The following is a 22,861-nucleotide window of genomic DNA, read 5'->3' on the forward strand; positions in this document are numbered from 1 at the left end:
ACACAGCAGGCTTCGGGAGTCTCACGGCTTGCTGGAGTGAGCACGTAGACGACGCCGCAGAAGCAGTCCGCGGTGGAGGAGAGTGGGCAGGCGACGACGCCCTATGCTCTCGCTATCGGCTAGCACATGCACTGCGCAGACGTCGCGCTCCACCGCGCTGGTCGCGACCTTCCTTGCGTGCTTCTCGAATCCTGCCCGCCTCGTCCTGCGCCGTCAAGCGTGGCGGCGGCGCGCGAGGACCGGCGGACGCGGACTGCGTCTCTGCACCTCGCGCGACTGTGCCGGCAGGCGCACGCACGCGTTAGCACACACGCGAGACAGAACCCCGAGACAGAGCAGAGCACGAATGCAGAAGCTGAATGGCGAGAGTCCTGTTCTCCGCGGACGGTCACGCATACGGAGTTCCATTTCGCGAACAGGGTTCTGCCACACGTGTCTGGCTCGCGAGCAAGGAAGCGTGTCAGGAACAAGCTGATGTTCTGAGGCCGGGTGTCGCGGTGGCCGGTCCTTGCCGCGCAACCAGACGATGCTGCGCAGAGGTCACCACGCTCGCATCTGCTGCTTGCGGGCGTGTCTACGGGATGGAGTCCTGAGGGTGGAGTAGTGTACCGCTGCGCTGGCGCATGCCGTCTGGGCACGGCGCGACGGCAGGGTGCTCGCGGAGTCGTGGTCATGAGTCGTCTCGCAACAGTCGTCGTCAACAGCGCGCGACGCGACAGCGCCGCGTGCTCGTTGCCCGGCCCGGCCGTCGCCAGCTGCAACGGAGCGCGAGCACGAGCGTGTCGATGAAGTGATATCATCTCCGCCGTCGCGAAGAGGCCTAGCCGCTGCAGCCGCTCGCGGGCACGCACACAGCGCAGATATGCCAGCATCACGTGTGCTCAGCCGTGCGGGTTGCAGGGAGAGTTTTCGTTTGCAAACCTTCTGCGGCCTTGTGTTCCGGGGACCCTTGGCCGGAGCCCGTCATGCCGACAACAGTTCACACCCGCTTGCCGGCGCAGTGCGTCATCGGCGCCAGTAATTTGCGTCGCATGCGGCCGCGCATCATGAAACGGGCCCAGGACCTGAATCAGCGGCCAGGGACGCGTCGTTGTCGGGGCGTGAAACAGCTGCTTCGGGCGCTATGTGCTGTTCTGTCTTCCTCGTCGCTCTGCTGTAAGCGCCGCGCTGATTGCTGCTACTCCTCCGCGGCTGCGTTCCCACCACAGTCCAGTCGCGTGCGCTGCCATGCTACGGCCACGGCCACAATAATAACAACAACGCGCGGCCGCGGGCCGACGGGGTCAACAGGCGGACAAAAATGCGGCGTTGCAGCGCTGCAATTTGCGGGCCGCACTCTACCGGGCCGAGAGTGTCTTTGAGTGGTGCGCCCCTTTCCCCTGTTGATGTCTCCGGGTCCGGTGCGCCACCCGTGGCGGTGCTCTGCTGACACTGGCGTGGCTGTGCGTGGCTGCGGCGACGACGCTGCTTGCAGCTGCTGTGCTGACAGCTGCGCCTCACTAGCCACGGATGCGCCCCCCCTGTCCGCGCCTCAGAACTTAGCGCGGGTCGAGAACACGTGCCGCCTCATGTTCCGCTTGCGCCTAGCCAGCTTTTTCAACGCCGCCCGCGTCGGTGCATTGCAAAGCCGTTACTAGCTCATCTGTCAGCGAAGCTACAAACCCCCGCGCCTATAGACTTCACGTGCTAGAGCCCGCCGCCCCTGCCGTCCGGTGCGTACTCGAAACCGCCCGCGAAGTAGAACGCCGTCTCTTCGTAGGGTCCACTCCCGTAGCCCTCTGGGCCGCCGTACAAATACTCCGCGCCGCCGCCATAGTCAACCCCCGCGTACGGGTACCCCCCCGGAGGCACGCCCTCCGGCTCACCTACCACGATCCCCGCGGACGCGAGTAACTCCGCGTACGGCGCGACTGCAAACGGCAATCGCTCGACCGCTAGTGCTGTCGGCGCATCCTCCCCACTGCCGCCTCCGCCGCCGCTGTTGCGCTCGACCACCTGCACGAACCGCGCGAGCACCGCCGCACACGCCTTGCCGAACGACCAAAACTGCGCGCCTTGCAGCAAACACGCCTGCGCGCGCGCGAGACTATCCAACAACTGTGCCGCGCTCACCGCGCCGGCCGCGCCATCGTACCGCAGACACGCAAAGTTTGCCCACAGCAGCGTCAGCGCCGACACAAACACGCCTCGTAGCTCCAAGAACGTCGGTGGTGGTGGTTGTGTCGGCGCCCCGTTGGCCGGCGTGTCACCACAGCCCAGCAGCTCCCAGTACACCCCGATCGCCTCCGTCGCCGCGCCGACGCACACTGCTACTGCGCGCTGCGACGGCACTGGTACCGACGGCGACGGCCGGAATAGCAGCATCACGGCTTCGTGGTACTCTGCCTCGGCCCGCATGCGCGTGCGGTCCGGCATCACCGCGATTTCCCGTGGTATCTGTATCCGCCACAAACCCAGCAATTCGTGAAGCGCACTCAGTGAGGCCTCATCTGTCCCCGTCACAGCCGCCTTGGCCGAGTACACCGTGCTGAGTATTCGCGAGCTGATCCGTCGCAGTTTCGTCATGTGCAGCGCGATGCCCACGTCCGCCAGCGGCGCACTCGCAGGCGGTGGTTGCTCATGTCCCGCGCTCCCGCTCGCCGCCATGTATGGATCGTTCGCGATGCCTAAGAAGTATTCTACGTCAATATCCTCGTCGCTCACGCTCGCCGGACGCCCCAGCACACACGCCAGCACCTGCTCGACGGAGTACGCGCACCAGAACATGCGCTTCCGCATCTCTTGATTTATCAGATTCAGCCGCCACAACGAGCTCTTCCGGTGCATGCCGAGCCCCACCGCGATCCGCATTGCCGTGCCCGCGCATAGCCACGCGGAGCACCCCTCCGGGTCGTAGAACGAGTACAGCGACATCAGTAGTAAGCACCTAATCGCACGGATATTGTCCCGCTCCATGGTCTTGTCCAACTGATGCGCCGCCTGCACAAAGTACGCGCGCTGCTTCTCCCGCTGGCCCGTGAATGCACATCCAATCGCCATGACCGCGAACATGGTCAGCCGCCAACCGGGGACCTGCCGAATGGACGCCATCGTCTCGGCGTCGTACGACAGCTCAACGTAGTTCTCGTACGTCTGCGAGTTGATCACGGGGTAGAACGCAAGCTCGGCGAAGCCCAGCCGCGAGAGCTTCAGCGCCTCGTCTTTGGGTGGGAACCACGTGTCGTCGGGCTGTATCGGCGGCATGTCATTCGCGCCATCACCCTGCGTGGTCCGTTGCTGCCCGTCCTCGTCGCCTCTGCGCCCGGGCGCGGGGGAGTGCGTGTAACTCGACCGCACCTCGTCCAGTGTCGGCACTTGCGGCCGCAGCGATCCAAAAGATTTGAGCATCTGATTCACTGTCGCCGCCATTGCAAGCCCTGCCGACGCGCCGATGTACCGCGGTTCGGCGGGGGCGTCGATCACGGATTGCTCCGCCGCGGTCCCGAGCGACAGAAAACCCACGTACATCGACAATTCGTCGTCCACGACGTCGCTTGGATTTCGGAACGCTTCGTAGTAATAATGTGCTGGCCCCACGCGGTAGTGTCCTGCTGGTGTGATCGCCTCTTCTGTGCTTCCACCAGGCGACTCCGACACCGTCGCTTCCTCCGCCGCTGCAATCGCCGTCGTCCCTGCCGTCGTCCCTGCCGCCGCCACCGTCGGCGCGGTCGTGTCTTGCTGTTGAAAATACACCGGCTCACCCGTCTGCAGCGTTGCGAGGTCGATATGCGGAAACTCCCGCGCGACGGCGGCTTCAAGCCATGCCAACCGCGCCGCGGCCGCGGAGTTATAGTACCGCGAGTATAACATCGCGCCGGACCGCGTCGCGGCGTAGTGGCACGGCGCCGACGCGCGGATACAGGTTGAGCACTCGGGGTATTTCCCGTCGCACTGTTTTGTCAGCACCTGAACGGAGCCGAGGACGGCACTCGGGGGGAGGTACCTTTGTCCGGCGCTTGTGGCAGCGTTCGCAGGCTTGCACGGTTCGTCGCGTCGTCGATGTACGCGTTTTTGAGTCGCCCTCGCGCGTCGTCGAGGCCGCTGACACCGCTGCCGCCGCCGCCGCCGCCGCCGCGTTCGCGGCGGCGGGCGAGACAAGATGCGGACCGAGGGGTGACTGTGGCATGTGCGCGCCCAGCCCCGGCGACGAATTGCCGGGGCTCACGTTTGTGACTGTGGCAGCGGCGGCGGCGGTGTTGACTGGCGTGGTGCTACGCAGCGCCGCGTCCTTCGCGGTAGGTGTGATGCGGAACACGGTGATCTGGTCCTTGATCTGCGGGCCAACTGATCGGGACACTTGCTGTGGCGAAGGGAATAGGCCGGTGGTGAATGTGTGCACTCCCGCCGTGGTCGGCGGGGGGTGTGGTGGATATGGTGGGGGCTGGTGCCAGTCCATGGGGTGGTTGTTGTGAAGAGTCAGGCGGCGTGTGACGATGCCGCCGCCGCAGACATGTCTACAACACTCCACCAAATATAAGGAACAGTATAAATAAAGTACTCTTCTACACGAATCTCATACTAGTCATCCCACAGATCAAAATCAAAGTACGATTTAGGCCACTCCAGCCATGGCTCCCACTCGCGCCCGAGCAGGCGGCAGATCACACGAACGTCATTCTTCACCCGATGCTCCTGCCACCACACCTTCGTGAAGCTCATCACGGCAAGGTAGTGTACGTAGATCGCGAGCGGCACGTGCTCGTGGTTCTTTAGCTTCTGGATGAACTCGTCCGAGCATACGAACGGCCACGTCATAATATAGCGTGTCAGGCCGGCCCCAAGTTCCACGAATTCGGTGTCGTTGAAGGTGATGAGTTGCTCCAGCACCCGCACCGGGCGCTCGCACATATAGGTTAGATCACGCTGGTTCAGTTCTGTCGCCCGTTTGTCGATGAGATTCGACAAATACAGCAGCGACCGCTCGCCGACAGGCAAAAAGTGAATGTGCGGGTTCCAGTGCAGCGAGATGATTCCCTCGTTCAGGTTGTCGCTCTCAATCACCACCGCCTTGATACCCAACAAAAGAGGCAGCCACCGGTCGATCGTGACCGCACGGTTCTTTGCGTACTCCCCGCTCTCAACATACGCAAACGCATCTACAGAAACCAGCGACCCGGCGATAATTAGCGCCTCCAGCGTTGCTGGGGTCTTATCATTCACGTCCGTCGCAATGTTGCTCCTGAACAATTCAATCGCTCGATGCCTGTAATACAATGCGATATTTCCATACGACATGTCGTCCCGTAAATACTGCATGTGCGTGGCTGACAGCGCTAATAGCGAGTACATCATAAAGTCAAACTCGCACGCGCGCGTCGGCACCTCATGCGTCCACATATACACGGATCGCGGGTTGTAGTTGTTCGACAAACTTTTCGATGTGTTGAGGATATAATTCGTCAGTAACGCGAGCTGCTGCGTCGCAATGCTGTCCCCCATCGGCTGATCCAGGATCGTCTGCGGCGCGGCGATCGCCGTCATATTTGGCGCGCCGCCGTTCGCGTTGTGCGCAGAGGTCGATCCGCCAACGTCGAAGGTCGGTGGGGTGGAGAAAGTTGTGGCTTTGGAGCGCGCGGAGAGCGCAGAGGCGACAGAAGTGTTGTTGTTCTGTACCATTCCCGCGTAGTACCGCGCCGCGAGGCCCGGCAGTGCGCCAGGCACAGGCACGGAGATCGCCATCAAAGGCACCTGTGGTCGTGGGGGGACGAGCATAGGCATGCCCAGCCCGGCGGGGGAGGCGATCCCCGCGGAGGGCGCACTGGACATCGGCACCGCGTGCGCCAGCACCGGCGACGGCGACGCGTGTCCGGCCCCCGAGTAAGAGCAAATCACAGAGTGCCGCGTGCAGTTCCTGCACTGTGGACGTAGCTCATCGCATTTGATTTTGCGGCGCTTGCACACAAGACATCCGTTGCGAGACTTTGTGTGGGTGCGGCGGCCGATGATTTCGCCGTTCGCACCAGGGGAGCCCGGAGTGCCAGGGTCGGCGGGGTCGTCGTCGTCGAGCATGACGCGCTTGGCAGGGCGGGACGGGGCGACATCTGCGCGCGAGGGCGCGGCGGGGGAGAGCAGTGCGGGATTGGCGCCGGGGAGGGGGAGGAGGTGAGAAGAAGATGGGGCGGGCGCGGGGACGGGGGCGTTGCGGGTCGCCGAGAGGGAGGGGGAGACAACGAGGGGTGTCACGGAAGCGGGCGGCGGCGGCAGCGAGATGGACGGCGGCGGCGAAGGCGACTGCGAAGGGGATTGCGAGGGCGAGGCGACTACGATGCCGCCATTGCTTGCGCCGGCCTCGGAGGAGGAGGACGGCCGCGCGGAGGCCATGGGCAGCTCTTCGATACGAGGCAGCTCGCAGAGTGGTGATGCACGCGGCGGGGGAAACTCGCATTCGCAGCGAGGACTCGGATCTTTATACGCGACCCGACACGCTAGCCTTTGGCGGCGCTCACGTGCCGATAGCTTCGGCCTTATCGCGTACTCGCATTCGCTCCTGCTCTACTTTCTCGGTTTGTTCACAGCCGTCAGCGGCATCCCCGTCGCCAGATATGCGGCCACATTCCCCAGCACGAGCTTCTCGCCAGCCCGTATTGTGCCCACCGAGAACCCTCCATAGTGCGGCTGCACCGTCACCCGCTCACACGCAAGAAAGAATGGGTCCACGTTCGGCTCGTTCTCAAACACGTCCAGTCCAGCGCGGCAGATTTTGCCGCTCGTGAGCGCGTCTTTGAGAGCGGCCTCATCGACAATAGGCCCACGCGCAGTGTTCACGAGGTACGAGCCGTTCTTCATGAGCGCAAACTCGCGTGAGGAAATGAGATGGTACGTGGACTCCGTCAACGGACAGTTCAGCGACAGCACATCGCACTTCGCGAGCAATTCGTCTAGCGTCGCGCAGTACTCCGCTCCGAGCTCCTTCTCATCCTCCAGCGCAATTGGGCGCCGGTTGTGGTAAATAATTCGCATGCCAAATACCGCCGCCTTCCGCGCAACGTCTTTTCCAATATCACCCATGCCGACAATTCCCAGCACCTTGCCCTGTGGATCGTCAAACAGCGGCAGCCCGTCCCTCCATTGTCCCCGACGCACCGTCATTTCCGCCTGCGACGTTCCCCGCAGCGCGGCGAGGATCAGAAACACATGCAAGTCCGCTGTGCCCGTAGTCGGCGTGCCAGGCGTATTCGCATACCACGCCCCCTCCTCCGCCATCCAATGCGTGTCCACCTTGTCGTACCCTGCGCCGCCGCCAGCGAACATCGGGCACGGCAGCACCGGTGCAAGCAGCTCCTTATCAAACGGCGCGTAGTGCGTCCAGCCGAATAGCCAAAAACACGCAGAGTACGGATACGGTCGCGCTGCACACACCGCAGCTATGGCGGCCTTGGTTTCCGCACGGTTCGTGGGCATGACAAAGTCGATGTCATACTTATCCTCGAGCTGCGCCAGCTCCGCAAAGGCGTAGCGCGGTCGCCCGATGGCAAGGATGCGTCGGCGGGCCATGGCTATTGAGATGGAGGTCTATGGAGGAGTCGGAGCTACGAGGGAGGACTATGGGAGGGAACTACGGGGGTCTGGTCTGAGTCAACGGAACGCGGCGCAGAGGAGGTTTCCGGTGGAGACAGCAGCCAATCATCAAGTACCCGTAGCACTCAGAGAGTGTTCTCGCCTTGATCCTCGGTGATTGTTCTCTCCTCTGCATAAATTCCCTCGCAGCAAGAGTATTATATGAGAACGGGCTGCCATAGGTGGCCGTCTCGAGAGCAGCGAGGGTGGCCGGTGAGCAGAGACGTTCGGATAAGCAAAGGGCGTACAGAGTACAAGCCCCAGGTGGCTCGGACGCGGCCGTGGGTGGCTGGGTTGTTGGGAAGGGAGGATCGAGGGCTAGGGATGAAGCATAACCATCACGCTACGTCGCAGTTGTGGCACGTGACTTGCTGCGCTCCCAACATCCCCCTGAATCGCTTGTTGGGGCCGAGGAGCAGCAACGATAAAAAGGCTGCTCATTGTGCCTTCTCTCCTGTTTTCTTTGTCACCTCCTTCCCTCGTCGCCATCGAAATGGAAGCCTCGTCCTCCGCCGTCAAGCCCGCTGAGACCGCGGCCGCGCCCCGCGTTGCTGCTGCTCGCTCCTCGCCGTCCCCCTCCCGTGGATCGGCCGCCTCGCAGGCAAAGCAGGCCCCCCCCACGTTCGTGCACATTTCGGAGCAGCCCTTCACACTCACCAACTGGTACAAGCATATCAACTGGCTTAACGTCATTCTCATCATTATTATCCCCATGATTGGCTGCACCGCTGCCGTGTTCACCCCTCTCCAACGCAAGACCGCGATCTGGGCCTTCTGCTATTACGCTTGCACTGGTGTCGGCATTACGGCCGGATACCATCGTCTCTGGGCCCACCGCGCCTACTCTGCCCGTCTGCCCCTCCGGATTTTGCTGGCTGCCATCGGCGGTGGCGCCGTCGAGGGCTCCATCCGCTGGTGGTCCGCCGGCCACCGCGTCCATCATCGCTACACTGATACCGACCGAGACCCCTACTCCATCCGCAAGGGCTTTCTCTACGCCCACATCGGCTGGATGGTCTTCGTCAAGAATCCCAAGAAGTCTGGTCGCGTTGACATTGCCGATCTGAACGCCGATCCCATCGTGCGCTTCCAGCACAAGCACTACCTCGCCGTGCTCCTCATTATGGGCTTCATCTTCCCTATGGCCGTCGCCGGTCTCGGCTGGGGTGACTGGAAGGGCGGTATCGTCTGGGCTGGCGTGGTCCGTCTCACTGTCGTCCACCATGCTACTTTCTGCGTTAACTCCCTTGCTCACTGGATCGGTGACCAACCTTTTGATGACCGCCGTTCGCCCCGTGACCACGTTCTCACTGCGCTCGTCACCTTTGGTGAGGGTTATCACAACTTCCACCACGAGTTCCCCTCTGATTACAGGAACGCTATCAAGTGGTACCAGTATGACCCCACTAAGTGGTGCATCCGCGTCTTCCGCGTTCTCGGTCTTGCCTACGATCTCAAGACGTTCTCCCAGAACGCCATCGAGCAGGGTCTCGTCCAGCAGCGCCAGAAGAAGCTCGACAGATGGCGCGCGCGTCTTAACTGGGGTGTGCCTCTCGAGCAGCTCCCGGTTATGTCGTTTGAGGAGTTCCAGGAGCAAGCTAAGACCCGTGCCCTCGTTCTCATCGCCGGTGTCGTCCACGATGTGACCAACTTCATCGAGCAGCACCCGGGTGGCCAAGCGTTAATTTCCTCCGGTGTTGGCAAGGATGCGACCGCGATTTTCAATGGCGGCGTATACGATCATTCCAACGCCGCGCACAACCTGCTTGCAACTATGCGCGTTGGCGTCATTCGTGGTGGCATGGAGGTCGAGGTGTGGAAGATGGCTCAACGCGAGAATAAGGACTCGAGTCTCATGAAGGACTCGCACGACAACACTATTGTGCGCGCTGGCTCGCAGGCGACCAGGATAGCCGCTCCCTCGCTTGGCGCCGGCGCCGCGTAGTTTTGCTTTATGGTTATGGTACATGGTTGGTTATGATTTGCTAGTATATACAGGATGCTCTACTCCCTCATACCTGGGTTCCTTGTGGTGCCGTGAAATGGAAAGATTTGTTTCCTTCTGGTGCAATTGAAATATGGATATTGACAGGACTTTTATGTACATATGACTACCGCTTTTCCTCGGGTTCTTCGTGCTCCGCCTGCGCTTCGTGCTCTGGCTGACGCTCCTTTCCTAAAACGCCCTCCGCCTCCAAAATCTTCTGCGCATTTTCCCACGCCTTGTATCGTTCCAGCAGCACTACACGAATGTTGCGCATGCTCGTCTCCACGCTCTGCACTGGCTCGCGGTACATGAACGACGCTGTCTCAAACTGATTCTGCCGCACCACGCGGTGCAGTGCCGAGATCTCCGTGCGTAGCAGATTCAGCTCCTTCAGGCACAAGTACCATAACGTGTGCAGGTCCTCGTAACCCTTGCGCCGTAACTCCGCGACCCCCCACGCGCGGCCAGCGTTGTCAAACACCTCTGGTGGCGTCAATGCACTCTCATGCGAGCGGAAAAACTGCCACAGCGGGTGCGTGGGCGATGTGACGATAGAGCCCGGCGCGGGAGTGATCGGGGCGCGTGGCTGCAGGTCCGCGTGCTCGCCGCGGTAAGTCGGCGCAATTTGCGCGACCGACTCGTCGAGGGGTGCGGTGATAGCAGACGGCTTCGTGGCGCGGTGCGCAGCGAGCGCGGCGGCGCGCTGGGACTGGCGGCGCTGGCGCTCCTGGGGCGTCAGCTTTACCCGCTGCGCGCGCACAGGCGTTGGTTTGGTGGTCGTCGGGGGGGCGGCGGCACTTGCGGATGCGGCGCGCCGCGACAGTGCCATCGTAGCGGCAGCAGCGGACCGGCAAACAGTAGCGCGTGGCGTCGCGAGCATTGTGGGTATTGTCGAGGCCCGGTTATCGTGATCCAGTGTAGAGTAGATGATATTTGCGAAGGTGTTCCGCACGAAAACTTCGCGAAGTGTAAGCAGAGGGGTCAGTGGCTTTGTTTACATTTCACTCGCTCTTCCCTTTCCTCTTTCTTCTTCCTCCTCCATTCTCAACCACGCGATCCTGGTGATGTCGTTCTTTCACCCCTCCGCACATCCGCTCAACCCGTTTGGATTGTCACCCTCTTCCGCCAGCATGCAGCAGCAACAGCAGCAGCAACAGCAACGGGCAGCCAACCAGCGTCAAAACGGGCCACCTCCTCCGCCGCATTTCTCGCCCGCTTATCTCCAAATGCCGCCGCAGCAGCCCCCGCAATTCACGCCTTTGTCTCCTGTGAGGGCTGGTCCTGGTAGTGGCGGTAATGGTGGAGGTAGTTCGCCGTCGCTCCCAGCGTCCCCGCCGCGCGAGTTCATCCCGCGCTCCCGCACGCAGATGATGCAAGCCCAGGACTTCCTCGCGCCCGGTGCGCCGGCCCCGCCGCAGCAGCCGCAGCACCAGCAACTGATGGCAGCGCCACATAGCAAGCAAAAGATTTACGTCCGCATGGGCGACGAGCAATTCGCCTTGCCGCTGGCAAAGGCCCGCACTTGTGATGTACTACTGCTCCACTAACCTTCTCCCCCATATATATATATCTCACTGCCTCTTCTGTTCTGAACTGTCGTTAACATGCTGATGTCCAGGAGTTCATGACGCTGCTCGCGCGTATTTACCCACCCGCGGTGCTGCACCATATTCAGATCAGATATGATACCACGGAACTTGACGCATTTGGAAACTCTACTGGCCAGTTCCTCTCTGGCGCGGTGATATACCCACAGTATTGGGAGTTCCTGGTCGAGGACGGAATGCGTATTGCTCTGTCGGTGTTGCCTGAGCCTATGCTTGAGCCGGGTGTCGTTGGAAATACTACGGGTGAAAATACGACTCCTGACGGGCGCCGCGGGAGTGTCTTGACAATAGCACCTGGGGATGAGAAGAAGGAGAATACGGCCACAGACTCTGGAACGCCACGTCCGCGCTCGTACTCTTCTGCTGCTGCGGCTGCGGCTGCTACCGCCGCCGGCGCGCCTGGCACCGTTGCGAAGCAACCTCTCGGTGTTGTGCCGCCTAACGCGATCCCGCGCGCGGTATACCCCCGAGTGACTGTCATGCCGGAAGACACGTCGCTGCAAAAGCATCTGAGTGCACAAGGCGGCCACGGCCACGTTTCCGCTCTAACTCCCGCCGAGGCCGCACTCAAGTCGGTGACCGATCCCTACGGACTTACCTACCAAGCCTGCATCACGCTGCTCTCGCCGCTACTTCCGGAGCGCCGACGCCTCACACATCCGCGTCTGAGTCCTAACATTGTGACGATCCGCCCGTGCCACGAGAACACGCTGTGGATTTTCTGTGTCGTGCAGCGCACGCTCCACCCGGTGACCGTGCGCGCGTTCGAGACGATCGATATCGAGGAGTTGCTTCTTCATGTCGTACCGCCGTCCATCGGTAAGGAGCGCGCGGTAGTGCTCTGGCGTAACATGAAGTTCGGCGGCGAGGCGCTGAATCCGAACAAGTACAACGCCAAGAAAGAGACTCGCGGCACGGGGGGCAGGGTCATGTGGAAGAAGAATCTCGCCGTGCTCGCGGTCAAGAATGCGGAGGTGTTTGTAGTCGTGTACGAGAACCCGGGCGCTGCTTCTTCTGTAGCTGCGAAGGACGATAAGATTGTTGTCAAGGCGAAGGGCGAGAGCGGAGAAGGAGAGCAGGATAGCGACGATAACGACCAGATGTTAGTGTCTGACAGCGACGAGGCTGCGTACGAGCTGGATGAGGACGACGACGAGGATGACGACGAGGAAGGGCACAGAAACAACAGTCGCCGCGAGAATGAGGAGACTGTTCACGAGCACGGGTCGATGAGAATTGCGGACACGACTGTGCAGTCGTCGACGTCGTCGTTGAATATGATGGCGCAGCATCGCAGCGGCGGCGCAGTGCAGCAGGAGTTGCTGCTTGAGTGATAGAGACTTTTACGAGGGATGATGAGGATGAATGGGCTGTATATGATATGGCATGCCTGAGATACGACTATACTTATTGAACGCACGCACGTTACACGGTTGCATACGAAACAGAATATGGATGAATATATAGATAACCGAATGTCATTTATTCAGAGAACCGATGGTGCAGAATGTAAACAAAGAGCACGTTAAAAAAGCGAAAAGCGAAAACGCGGGGTATGGCGCGACCGTGCGCGCAATGGTGTAATTAATTACAAGCGCCGCAGCTAATGCGGTTTGCGGTTCAAATACTACACCATTTGCCCCGGAGACGCCTCGCCATTGATGCACCCATGTCCTCCGCAGCCATGGGCGTCTCTGGCGCTGCTGTTTCGCGGCAGGTCGTGTTTGAGCACTCGCCAACTGAAGCTAAAGCTCCCGCAGACGGCGTGTTCGCGACGTATTTCCACGAGTTTGACTGCTTCACGGTACATAGTGACAGCGACACGAACTGGCCACAGCTGCGCGCGCGGATGTTACTGATTGGAGATGGCAGTGAAAATGGCGGAGAAGATAAGATTGCAGAGGAGCTCATGAGTCAGGGCAAGTTCGAGAGTGCGTATGGGTATCTTTCATGGGTGAGTTGAAGTCGCCGGGGACAGTGCGTACAGGATACTGATAGTGGAACAGAAACTTGAGCAAGTGATTCGGAACGACTCGAGCGGCGCTGAGGACATTTTGAACCGGAGGATGCACGCCGCGTTGGCGGCAGGCGAGATCGAGTGGGGATTGCGGGACGCCGCGGAAGGCGTGTGCAGCCACCGGCCTATATGGACGCCGATGGACGACGAGGAGCCGGTTAGTCGACTTGCGCCGGAAGCGCTTACTGATCCGATTCTTCGGCTGCCGAGAGAGATATTTGCCGAGATACTTGAGCAGTTGCCGTACCACACACGGTACGTGCTGCGAAATCTGAATTCAGCGTGGCGCGAGGCAGTGAGGGAGACTTGGTCGATGTGCAATGTCGTGGATTTCACGGGGTGCAGGTATGCTGTGACATACGATGTGTTTATGGATGCAATATATAGCTGCCAGGGCGGATATCATGGCTCATGTGGACTTGATGAGATTTGCATCGGTAATGTTAGCGCGGCTGATGTTAATCGCATCAGCATGGAAGTGCTTGGCTACACCAAGATCATGAGGCCGCTGCGCGTGCTACGGCTACACCACTCTGCGCCGGCATGGTACTACATCGCGCGAACTTTTCTGTCACCAGCGCGCACCCCGTACACGCGGTTTGCGAACTTGCAGGTGCTTCAGGTGCGCATGATTGACAGCGCGGTAGTGACGGAGCTGTTTGCTAATGGCATGTTCCCGGAACTACGCACGCTCGAATTTTCTGCGCCATACGATATATGCGATTATGAGCATATCCGCACGTTTCTCACTATGCACACATCCTACGCAGCCACGCAGTGCACGGCGCAGCTCGAGGTGCTCAAGCTTGGCGGGTCGTTGCCGTACTCTGACCATTTTCCGTACAAGCAGCGCTCGGCGCGGACACGGATCGGGGAGAAAAGTCTGAAGCGGCTGTTGTCGCTCGTGCCGAAGTTGCGGGAGCTGTACTGTGTTCTTGTTGATATCGTGGATGGAGCTCTTGAAGACGCGGAAGTCGTGCACGCTGCGCATGAGATATCTACAGACATGAACTTGCGGGAGGTATTGCCGCAGCTCAAAGTTCTTGATATGAGTTGGTCGAACTCATATCACCCCGTGGGAGTACCTGCATCTTGCGAGGTACTGAACTTCAACTTTAGCAACCAGTGGCTGCGGCCAATTGTCTCCGCCGTGCAAGACTATCGCAGCTTGAAGGTGCTTGGCTGGGCGCGGTTTGGGTGTACTCAATCAGACAGCGCGATTTTGGACGCGTTGGTTGACTGCTGCGACCCGAAGGTGCTCGAAGGGATAAACCTGCACGGACAGAAGGTGATTGACTACACACGGGACATGCTGCGTGCTGGCAGTCGTCCGCCACGGGAGAGCGTGATGGCGCCGCTCACGCCGCGAGCGCGGGTGTTCGAGCGTGCTGAGGCGTATGGGATCAAGCTCGATGAGCGGCCGCAACCGTTTCTGAAGGTGCTAGCGCAGGTGTACCCCGGTCTACGGAAGCTCGCACTGGGGTTTAATGAGTCGCTGACCGATGACGCGTTACTGGATCTGCGGGACATGCGGATGCTGGATTACCTCGACATCGCGTCGACGAGCGTGACAGCGCGGGGCCTGGTAGAGCTGCTTGTGCATGGGGCTGTGGATGCGGATGGGTTTATATCTGCGGTGGAGCGGGGAGAGACGGTGAGCGGGGTGTTAGTGGGGAGCGCACTGAAGACGATTGTCGCGCACTGCATTGGGGGGATCACGGCGAGGTTTGCGGACGGAATGCACGCACAGTTCGGTGTGAGTATTTGCTGCGGCGGGGCTGGCAAAGGCGGCGGAACGTGGAGCCAGGAGACAATGCGCACGTTTGGGGACTACGCGCGACGATAGATCTAAACGGGAATGTGAGGAGCATTTTGGACTGGATAAATGGTATCTCCGGATTTGACAACCCCCACGTAGCGGCGGATATATTTCCCGACCCCGCATTTCAGGAACCAACCTCCCTCTTCTTCATCTTCTTCACCGCTGGCCCTCTCTCTCTCGAGCCTCCTCCTCCCCACTCTACACTCTCGGCACAATGCGGGTCGTCTCCGCCGCAGAGCTCGCGGACCACCGTTCTTCCAAGTCCTGCTGGGTCGTGCTCCACGGCGCCGTTTACGACCTCACCTCCTTCCTCCCCCATCACCCCGGTGGCGCTCGTGCAATCCTCACCCGCGCCGGCAAGGACGCCACAAAGGAATTCGACGCGTTGCATGCGCCCGGAACGCTAGAAGAGGCGTTCCCCCCCGGGGACCAGAATGTTCTCGGTACCTTCGTGGCCGCAGAGGCCGACGGTGGGAATATCCCTGCGCCGGCCACGGCCGCGGCCGCGACGACGGAGATCAAGGAGTCGCCGGCAGACATGATTAACCTCAACGACTTCGAGAAGCATGCTGAGCGTACGCTCTCAGAAAAGGCGTGGGCGTACTACTTCTCTGCCTCCGACGACATGCGCACCAAAATCTACAACAACGAGATCTTCGCGCGCGTTCTCTTCCGGCCCCGCGTGTTCCGCGACGTCGGCACCGTCGACACCACCTCTGCGTTACTCCGCGTCAAGACCACGCTGCCAGTTTTTGTCTGCCCCGCGGCGCTGGCCCGCCTCGCCCACGACGACGGCGAGAAGGCCATCGCGCGCGCCGCTGGCCGCCATGGGGTGCTCCAGATGATATCGAACAACGCTTCGCTCACGTACACTGACATTGTCTCCGCACGCGTGCGCGACGACCAGCCATTCGCGTTTCAGCTATATGTTCAGAACGACCGGAAAAAGAGCGAGAAACAGCTCGCGGAGGTTGTGCGCGCGGGTTGTGTCGCGGTCGTGTTGACGCTTGACGCGCCAGCGCCGGGAAAGCGGGAGCTTGACGAGCGCGTTGCACGTGCTGAGGCGCGGGCGAGTGGATTTGAAGAGGAGGATGAGAGTGAGCCATTGTCTGCGAGTTCTGGGCTCGGTGGGAAAGAACGAGCTGCCGGCGGCGGCATTGGCAAGACATTGTTCCAAGGCACCGCGGCAGATCTCGTCTGGCCTGACCTTATCTGGTTGCGTGACCAGCTAGCGCCTTCCGTCAAGATCATTCTCAAGGGTCTGCAAACCGTGGAGGACGTCGTTCTTGCATCGCAGCAAACTCATCCACGCACGCACGCACAGCTCGTCGACGGCGTTCTACTGTCCAACCACGGCGGCCGTGCGCTCGAAGGCGCATCGCCACCATTACTTCTTCTCGCCGAGCTGCGCAAATATGCGCCGCAGACATTCAGCAAACTTGAGGTATACATTGACGGCGGAATTCGGAGAGGTACGGATGTCGTCAAGGCGCTATGTCTCGGTGCTACTCAAGTCGGCATTGGTCGGCCTGCATTATTCGCTCTCGCTGGCGGTTTCGGTGCGGACGGCGTGTATAGAGCGATACAGAGTATGTTGATATTCACTGGTCCCTAATATCCTTTGCTAACGATATCTAGTTTTGCGCGAAGAGATAGAAACGGCGATGCGCCTGCTCGGTGTGACTTCATTAGATCAGCTTGGTTTGAAATATGTATGTTCTGCCATTTCTTCGTGACAAAGCACTTTCTAACTCCTATAGGTCAATACAACACAGTTGGATATGTTGCTTGGCCCAGATCCAATCCAGCTAGAGAAGGACAGCGAGGCTTTCGCCAAGGCGCGGCTGTAGAGCATGAATTTGGAGTTACGCATATAATTCATAAAAAAAATTCACATTCAATTCAGTTAGGAAATCCTTGGTATAGCGAGCAGAGTGGATTGACATTAGAATCATAAGTGTGTTGGTGGCCGATAACGTGGACAGTCGCATTAAGCAACACCTTGGAGGTTGGATTTATTTATTTCTTACATTCTCATATTCTCATAGGTAGTGTCTCGAAATTTTTACACTCATGAGAAAAATGAAATGGCTGAAAAAAATCAAAGCGTGATTTGAAATGAAAAAAATTTGAAACGGACAGGAATTGAACCTGCAACCCTTCGATTACCAATAGATAACTGGAGTCGAAAGCTCTACCATTGAGCCACCGCTTCATATGATTACCCTGAATAGTGGTAAGCTCTAATATATATACACTCTTATGAGCTTGGCAACTGCTTACACATTCTTTGTAAATAGCCTGTGTTACTGTTACATAATCAAGATTATTGGATCAGTCCATAGGTAAGAAATTAAGAATTATGACGTGTTGGAAAAGAGTTTGGAGTGACTACAGAAAGGTATCGAACAGAGCAGCAGAAAAATAGTTGCCGTTGCAGCATGCTCTTACACTTAGCGGCCTGCAGTACAAAAATATTGAGAAATGCACATGACATACCGAACACAGTATGTTGCAGCAACGCACAGCTTGAAAGATAGATGTACTGACCTTCAGTATTGGCTTCGATACTCTATTACCGTCATGCCTCCTAATTATGCCTAATTAGTTGTTAGTCGCAAAAGTTCTCTGTCTAACTGAAGACGCCGTGATTAATTCGGCCACTAGCTTTTCACTAATACAACGGTCAGTTAATTCAATTTTGATGTGATACCTGACCTGAGCTGCTCTAACGTACAAACCAGTAATGTACTTCGCCAAACTTAACTTCACTAAACGTGACAAATGGTAATTGTGCATTGCTAATGAGTTAACTGAATCTCGTTACCTAAACCGTTTAGACAAGTAATCTAACTTTCTGTCACTAATTCCGATCACTAAAAATTTATTCACCAAGATCGCTACCTTCTTTGTTTTCGTCACGACGCGCCAGTCACTAATTATTCTCACTATTTAGTTATCTGAGATTTTGCATCTAGCCTTCTTCCGTACATCAGCTAATCAATTGACGCGGTCACTGAGTTTTTGACTAAGAGCTGTAACTGAGAGAGCTACCAGTATTGCAGTAATAACTGGCTAACTACAAGGAGGCGGTTGCCTTTGGTCACTACCTTTGTGATTCATGTCATGCTGCTACCGAAGCTAAATTCCCTGACTCCGCGGGCTTCATCACATCAACTCACTTTAGCTATTTGAATTTCATTTACGTTACTGCAACAACAAAGTCAACTGCTCTTGCAGCCCTTGATGCAGATGGCTGGCTTTAGTCTCCATTATGACTCACTAAATCAGTTCAAATGAATTTTGCGACCTACGTCAGTGCAATGTGATATCTAATTCTGCCATTGCCAATTCAATTTGCTAATTTTAGTTAATTGCATGACTCTGATTTAGTTGATCAAGTTACTACCTTCATCGCTTCTCCGTACTGTCAACGACAGTCACTTACTTGATATTTTCACAACTACTCGACGGTCATATCAGGCTGAGAACAACCAGTTAATCGGAAGCACTCCTCTCTTTATCGATGTCTCAGTCAGCCACAGTCGGTTTATAACTGACAATCGTGCTGGACTACATATCAGCGACGATCTGCCCTATTTCAATACATATTGAATAACTTCGTGGATATGACGGTGTATAGACTCTATTTCACGTATATAGTACTAATGCTAACATGAATAGCAGAAAATTAACCGTTCATATCAACAGAAAATTCAGAGTAGATTTATTGAAATACTGCAACATTGCAGATTAAATATTAGAGACTGGTGGTCCAATATATGCTTAATATGTTCCAGGAGTTAATCCAAACCCATTTGCAGGTACTGGCAACAATGTTGCGGATTTGGCGCCATCAATGCCAGCTGTACTAACGTTGTTGCCCCACCAGCTCAGCGTCACGGTCTTGTAATCAAAAGCGAAGTACACGACAACACCGCTAAGTGCAACACCTGCGGAAAATGCTGAAGTAAGAATATAGTTGTACTTTGTCCACCAAGCAAAGTATCGGCGACGAATGTACCACATGAATCCTAGTGATGCGTAGAGACCTGGTGTAAAGTATGTCAAGTTGTAAGTCTGACCCCAGATTGCAGCGCCATTAGTAACCAAAATCGGATGAATATACTTCATCTGCTTATGGAAACGCTTGCGAAGATACCAAAACGGAGGGGTGATCACAAACCCAATCAGAAAACTCCACTTGAGCGGAGGGTATAAACGATCAAAGAACTTGCGCGGACCAATAACACCAAGAATGACGCTGTCGGCATAAATTGTCGTGGTACCAGCGCAGACAAACTTGTTCTTCTGGGTCGTAGTGCAAAACCCAGGGATCGTGTCAATCTGAAATATAATGATGCCGCAAGTAAGGAAAGATTGAATTATAGTTGCCCACATTTGCCCACGGAAAGCGGCGCGCGGAGGAATCTTTGCATAATGCGCCATTTTCAAATCGCTGATAAAACTGTCGGCCTGCTCATCTGTATTGATTCCGATCAAGCGATTCATCAAATTGGCATTTCCGTTACCGGGTAGCATATAACCCGCAATCACGGACGAGAGATTGTTCATGCGCAACTCAAATCCTGTCGTGGCATAAATAATGCAAACCGGGACCATCATAACAAAGGAAATCAGCATAATGATGATAATAGACCACACCGGTGTCTGTGTATGATAGTGGACAATTGTAACAATGAACAGTGCAAACGAAATCAAGAATACGGCCAGGTACCACCAGTCGGGGACTTCTTTGTAATTGAGCATTAACCGGCACATAGGATCGTTGTAGTGGTCGTAAACCATCAGTTTGCGATCTTTCAAGCTTCTCCAGAAGCCGACAAAAGCCTCCTTGAGAATTTTCCATTCGGTCAAAATAATGTAAGTAAGAGACATGGTGTACATCATGAAGAAGCAGCCAAGATAAACAAGATAGCCTGCAGAGATGTATGGCGGTGAATAAGCCTGATATGCTTCGTCATCCAAAAGACCGTCTTTCAAGACTTTGCTGACGTTGAACTTGACTCCGTAATTTGTAAACAACTGGTTCGAGTTAATAGGCATGTAAGCAGTCCAGTATGCATTCTGGTAGTATAGACCAAGCACTGCAAAAGAACCTAGAATCACACCTATGTAGTTATTGATTGTCGAAAACACAGGAATGACAAGTGGTGTGTAATAGTTGATAACTGCCCAGTCAAAAGTAGCAATCGGATTATATCCAAGACCAATGTAACTCCCAGTCACGACTGCCAAGTCGAAATTGTTTGGTGCAATCCACGTAATCCAATTAAAGTCGCTCAACGACGTAAACAAGAAATCTGGGATAAAGAAGTAAACAAACATTCCGCCAAAGCAGATCCAAAAGAACTTGTACTTCGAGATCGTCCAGCCATTGGCAGAGGTTTTGCTTTCAGGAAGGAGTAATGCTCGGTTGAGCGCAAGTGTAGGAAGAACAGTAGGCCAGACAGCCTTTGCAGGATAGACACACCATCGTCGAAGTAAGCCCGCCCAGCCAAATCCCAGAACAGTCACGGACAAGTTACCGACAATAATATATCCCGCCGTAACCCAGGACTCATCATAGTATGTAGAAAGTTTTTGACTAAGCACGTAATTCATGAAATTGGATGAACCGGCGCCGACGTTCACCATCAATGAACAGAACATTTGCTCCTTCGTAGTCCATGGACCAGGATTGAGACTAATCCTTGTACCGCGAATAGTAACGCCCCAATCAGGTAAAAGCTGTGAGGCCATGCCACATGGATAAAGAAGCAACTGGATGGCTGTAGATGCAAGACTTAGCTTCGGCTGACGCCAATTGAAAAAGGCATTAACGAAGCAGCCAAGAACGACCCAGATAGTTCCCAAAACATACGCACGAACAGTCTCGATCGGGATATCAGGATCGTCGTATGGATCTGTAACCGTTCGTACCTCGGGGTACGGTGAGAATTTGCCAATCAGGACTGCTTCGACACGTAGAGCAACATCGAACTCCTCAGAAGATACCTCGGCATCGGCATTCTTTAATAGCATGTGCACGTTGTTTCTCACTTCAACAGGAAAATTGAGATCGTCTGCATGATATTCCATTGCCTCTGTCAAGATCTCAATGGCGTCTGAACGATCCATTTGAAGAGCCTGGTCCGTAAGAAAATCCATGCGCGGATCATGAACGTCGGCCTCAACTGTGAGAGTTCCAAGACGGCTGCGGATCTCTTCCAAAATCTTATCTCTTTCATCGCTAAAGGCTTTCTCGTCGACAAGGACTTCACCTTTCGACACCTCGATAATAGATTTCTCCTGACTGTTTGTGTCTGACAAATCCATGGCTGTTCTGAACGATACTATTATGAGAACGAGTCAGTAGTACAAGAGACAAGTGAAGAGATACGAAACGAATAGTGAAGTCAGGCTAACCTTCGTAACAAGCGCGGGCAGTTGAGTTCAAAATAGCGCGCTGCAGAGGAGCATGCGATGGATGAGACCACAACACACAGGTGGACGAGGGGATAACCGTAGCTATATGTCATATTCTCGGGAGGAAGATGCGCCGCGGTAGACGGTGCGGAAGTAGCGACTGACTCAGTATACACGTCACAAGAGCTTGAGGGGAAGAGGGGTCGGGAGACTAAATTTGCAACATGAGACAGGTACGAGCGAAAAAGAAACTTGAACATGGTACCGCAGTTTATCTCGTGTCCTATCCAAACTAAAATATACTCAAAGGAACACAAAAAGTGTAGACGGTGCTTGACTGGAAAAATTCAGAGCCACAAGGTCTAGATTCTCGCTCAATCGTCACTGAAACGTGTTCGTGAGTATGAGAAGATTACAGCATACTAGTCAGCTATCAGTGTAAGAAATTCGGGTATCAGACATACTGTAGACGCAACCACTCTCCGAAATAGTCACCGCTGCGCGCGTAGTATAACAGCGCCGCGGCCCTCGCCCATGAAGGTCGACATGTCCGCGAAGTATATTCTCCTGGTGCAGATGAGACTGAACGCAAAATGTGCAGAATTCATGGATTATCCGGCGGAATCACGGACATGTGCCACAGTACCACAGCGCTAACCCAGGCTTGGATGACACGCACAAGGTGGATGTTGCGTTCAGCGCAGAATGATATGTGCGGAACATCAAAACTCGGATGTCCCGCCGCACAGATAGGCAGCGCGTATCAGTCAGCACTCAGTACCCTCGCCTCGTTCTGATCGCCATTCCTCATCCTCTCTCGCTGCATAGCTACGTCAGCAGCAAGCTCTCGCAAGCAACAGATTCTCTCTCTACAACTGTGCGCTCTGTGAGCGGACGGCCATAGCCGTTTGAGCACCGGCTCCCTGCCGCCCAGAGTGCTCGAGCTTGTGCCGAGAGCAATGCTACATCTTGTGCTCGCAAATATTAAACGATCGAGCCCATAAATAATATGTTAGGATCATCGCCAGTGGCGCCGAGTTACCGCCCGGACTCTTGGCTACATGTTGTGCATAAACTCTGCTGCCAATAATGCTGCATCTGGTCTTTCGCGGGCGCCGATCCCAGACAATCAGAATCAAGTCTACTCCGGCCATGGACACTAGTCAAAGTCTGCCAGCACCGTAGCACGCGAGAAGGTAGTTTGACCTGCTTCTGCTGGTGCCAAAAGGAATAAAACGTCGTCCGAGCCTGGCGTCACAAAGTTACACTCTCGCGGGAGAGTTACAGTATGCGCCGCAGCGATAGCAGAGCCAGTTAGAATACGAACCTTCTTAGTGCTAGCCGCGAGCTTATGGGGATTTTATGTGTCTTGTAGAGACAAGACAGGCCTGTGGCACGAATTT

General features: G+C 56.2%; 9 protein-coding genes and 1 non-coding gene across 10 annotated transcripts; 4 read left to right on the forward strand and 6 right to left on the reverse strand.

Moving 5' to 3' along the window:
- Positions 1-1,686: 1,686 nt before the first annotated feature.
- Positions 1,687-4,435, reverse strand: V1518DRAFT_377176 (fungal-specific transcription factor domain-containing protein; the record flags this gene model as incomplete). Its single annotated transcript, XM_066901568.1, has 4 exons — positions 1,687-3,645; positions 3,733-3,930; positions 3,983-4,060; positions 4,214-4,435. 4 exons carry the CDS (start codon positions 4,433-4,435, stop codon positions 1,687-1,689), a joined length of 2,457 nt encoding a protein of 818 aa, XP_066757591.1.
- A 78-nt stretch (positions 4,436-4,513) lies between these two features.
- On the reverse strand, positions 4,514-6,075 carry V1518DRAFT_387113 (uncharacterized protein). The gene is made up of 2 exons (XM_066901710.1): positions 5,746-6,075; positions 4,514-5,646 (listed from the first exon to the last, which is right to left on the reverse strand). The coding sequence occupies exons 1-2, from the start codon at positions 6,046-6,048 to the stop codon at positions 4,558-4,560; spliced, it is 1,392 nt and encodes a 463-aa protein (XP_066757592.1). The 5' UTR covers positions 6,049-6,075; the 3' UTR covers positions 4,514-4,557.
- A 363-nt stretch (positions 6,076-6,438) lies between these two features.
- Positions 6,439-7,664, reverse strand: V1518DRAFT_421613 (uncharacterized protein). The gene has a single exon (XM_066905258.1). It carries the CDS (start codon positions 7,531-7,533, stop codon positions 6,532-6,534), a length of 1,002 nt encoding a protein of 333 aa, XP_066757593.1. The 5' UTR covers positions 7,534-7,664; the 3' UTR covers positions 6,439-6,531.
- Positions 7,665-8,015: 351 nt separating this feature from the next.
- V1518DRAFT_421614 (uncharacterized protein) lies at positions 8,016-9,725 on the forward strand. The gene has a single exon (XM_066905259.1). The coding sequence runs from the start codon at positions 8,090-8,092 to the stop codon at positions 9,539-9,541; it is 1,452 nt and encodes a 483-aa protein (XP_066757594.1). The 5' UTR covers positions 8,016-8,089; the 3' UTR covers positions 9,542-9,725.
- On the reverse strand, positions 9,648-10,613 carry V1518DRAFT_421615 (mitochondrial 54S ribosomal protein uL29m). Its single transcript, XM_066905260.1, has one exon. It carries the CDS (start codon positions 10,461-10,463, stop codon positions 9,708-9,710), a length of 756 nt encoding a protein of 251 aa, XP_066757595.1. The 5' UTR covers positions 10,464-10,613; the 3' UTR covers positions 9,648-9,707.
- Positions 10,614-10,816: 203 nt separating this feature from the next.
- On the forward strand, positions 10,817-12,712 carry V1518DRAFT_421616 (uncharacterized protein). The gene is made up of 2 exons (XM_066905261.1): positions 10,817-11,112; positions 11,202-12,712. Exons 1-2 carry the CDS (start codon positions 10,951-10,953, stop codon positions 12,522-12,524), a joined length of 1,485 nt encoding a protein of 494 aa, XP_066757596.1. The 5' UTR covers positions 10,817-10,950; the 3' UTR covers positions 12,525-12,712.
- A 147-nt stretch (positions 12,713-12,859) lies between these two features.
- Positions 12,860-15,053, forward strand: V1518DRAFT_429187 (uncharacterized protein; the record flags this gene model as incomplete). Its single annotated transcript, XM_066906118.1, has 2 exons — positions 12,860-13,144; positions 13,197-15,053. 2 exons carry the CDS (start codon positions 12,860-12,862, stop codon positions 15,051-15,053), a joined length of 2,142 nt encoding a protein of 713 aa, XP_066757597.1.
- Positions 15,054-15,243: 190 nt separating this feature from the next.
- Positions 15,244-16,879, forward strand: V1518DRAFT_439009 (FMN-dependent dehydrogenase-domain-containing protein; the record flags this gene model as incomplete). The annotated part of the gene is made up of 3 exons (XM_066906384.1): positions 15,244-16,618; positions 16,668-16,741; positions 16,790-16,879. 3 exons carry the CDS (start codon positions 15,244-15,246, stop codon positions 16,877-16,879), a joined length of 1,539 nt encoding a protein of 512 aa, XP_066757598.1.
- Positions 16,880-17,159: 280 nt separating this feature from the next.
- Positions 17,160-17,244, reverse strand: V1518DRAFT_t52. Its single transcript has one exon. It is a non-coding gene; the product is annotated as a tRNA-Trp (tRNA).
- A 1,077-nt stretch (positions 17,245-18,321) lies between these two features.
- V1518DRAFT_100531 (OPT oligopeptide transporter protein-domain-containing protein) lies at positions 18,322-21,733 on the reverse strand. Its single transcript, XM_066900655.1, has 3 exons — positions 21,724-21,733; positions 21,459-21,669; positions 18,322-21,385 (listed from the first exon to the last, which is right to left on the reverse strand). The coding sequence occupies exon 3, from the start codon at positions 21,366-21,368 to the stop codon at positions 18,816-18,818; it is 2,553 nt and encodes an 850-aa protein (XP_066757599.1). The 5' UTR covers positions 21,369-21,385; positions 21,459-21,669; positions 21,724-21,733; the 3' UTR covers positions 18,322-18,815.
- Positions 21,734-22,861: the final 1,128 nt, after the last annotated feature.

Source organism: Limtongia smithiae (assembly GCF_038497785.1).
Source record: "Limtongia smithiae strain NRRL Y-17922 unplaced genomic scaffold V1518scaffold_12, whole genome shotgun sequence".
NCBI classification, from domain to species: Eukaryota; Fungi; Ascomycota; class Lipomycetes; order Lipomycetales; family Lipomycetaceae; genus Limtongia; species Limtongia smithiae.

Coding starts and splice junctions, on each gene's coding strand:
- V1518DRAFT_387113 (XM_066901710.1), bottom strand. CDS start 6,048: ATGCTCGACGACGACGACCCCGCCGACCCTGGCACTCCGGGCTCCCCT. Junction 5,647..5,745: donor GGCTGGGCATGCCTATGCTC/GTCCCCCCACGA, acceptor GGAATGGTACAG/AACAACAACACTTCTGTCGC.
- V1518DRAFT_421613 (XM_066905258.1), bottom strand. CDS start 7,533: ATGGCCCGCCGACGCATCCTTGCCATCGGGCGACCGCGCTACGCCTTT.
- V1518DRAFT_421614 (XM_066905259.1), top strand. CDS start 8,090: ATGGAAGCCTCGTCCTCCGCCGTCAAGCCCGCTGAGACCGCGGCCGCG.
- V1518DRAFT_421615 (XM_066905260.1), bottom strand. CDS start 10,463: ATGCTCGCGACGCCACGCGCTACTGTTTGCCGGTCCGCTGCTGCCGCT.
- V1518DRAFT_421616 (XM_066905261.1), top strand. CDS start 10,951: ATGATGCAAGCCCAGGACTTCCTCGCGCCCGGTGCGCCGGCCCCGCCG. Junction 11,113..11,201: donor CAAAGGCCCGCACTTGTGAT/GTACTACTGCTC, acceptor GCTGATGTCCAG/GAGTTCATGACGCTGCTCGC.
- V1518DRAFT_100531 (XM_066900655.1), bottom strand. CDS start 21,368: ATGGATTTGTCAGACACAAACAGTCAGGAGAAATCTATTATCGAGGTG.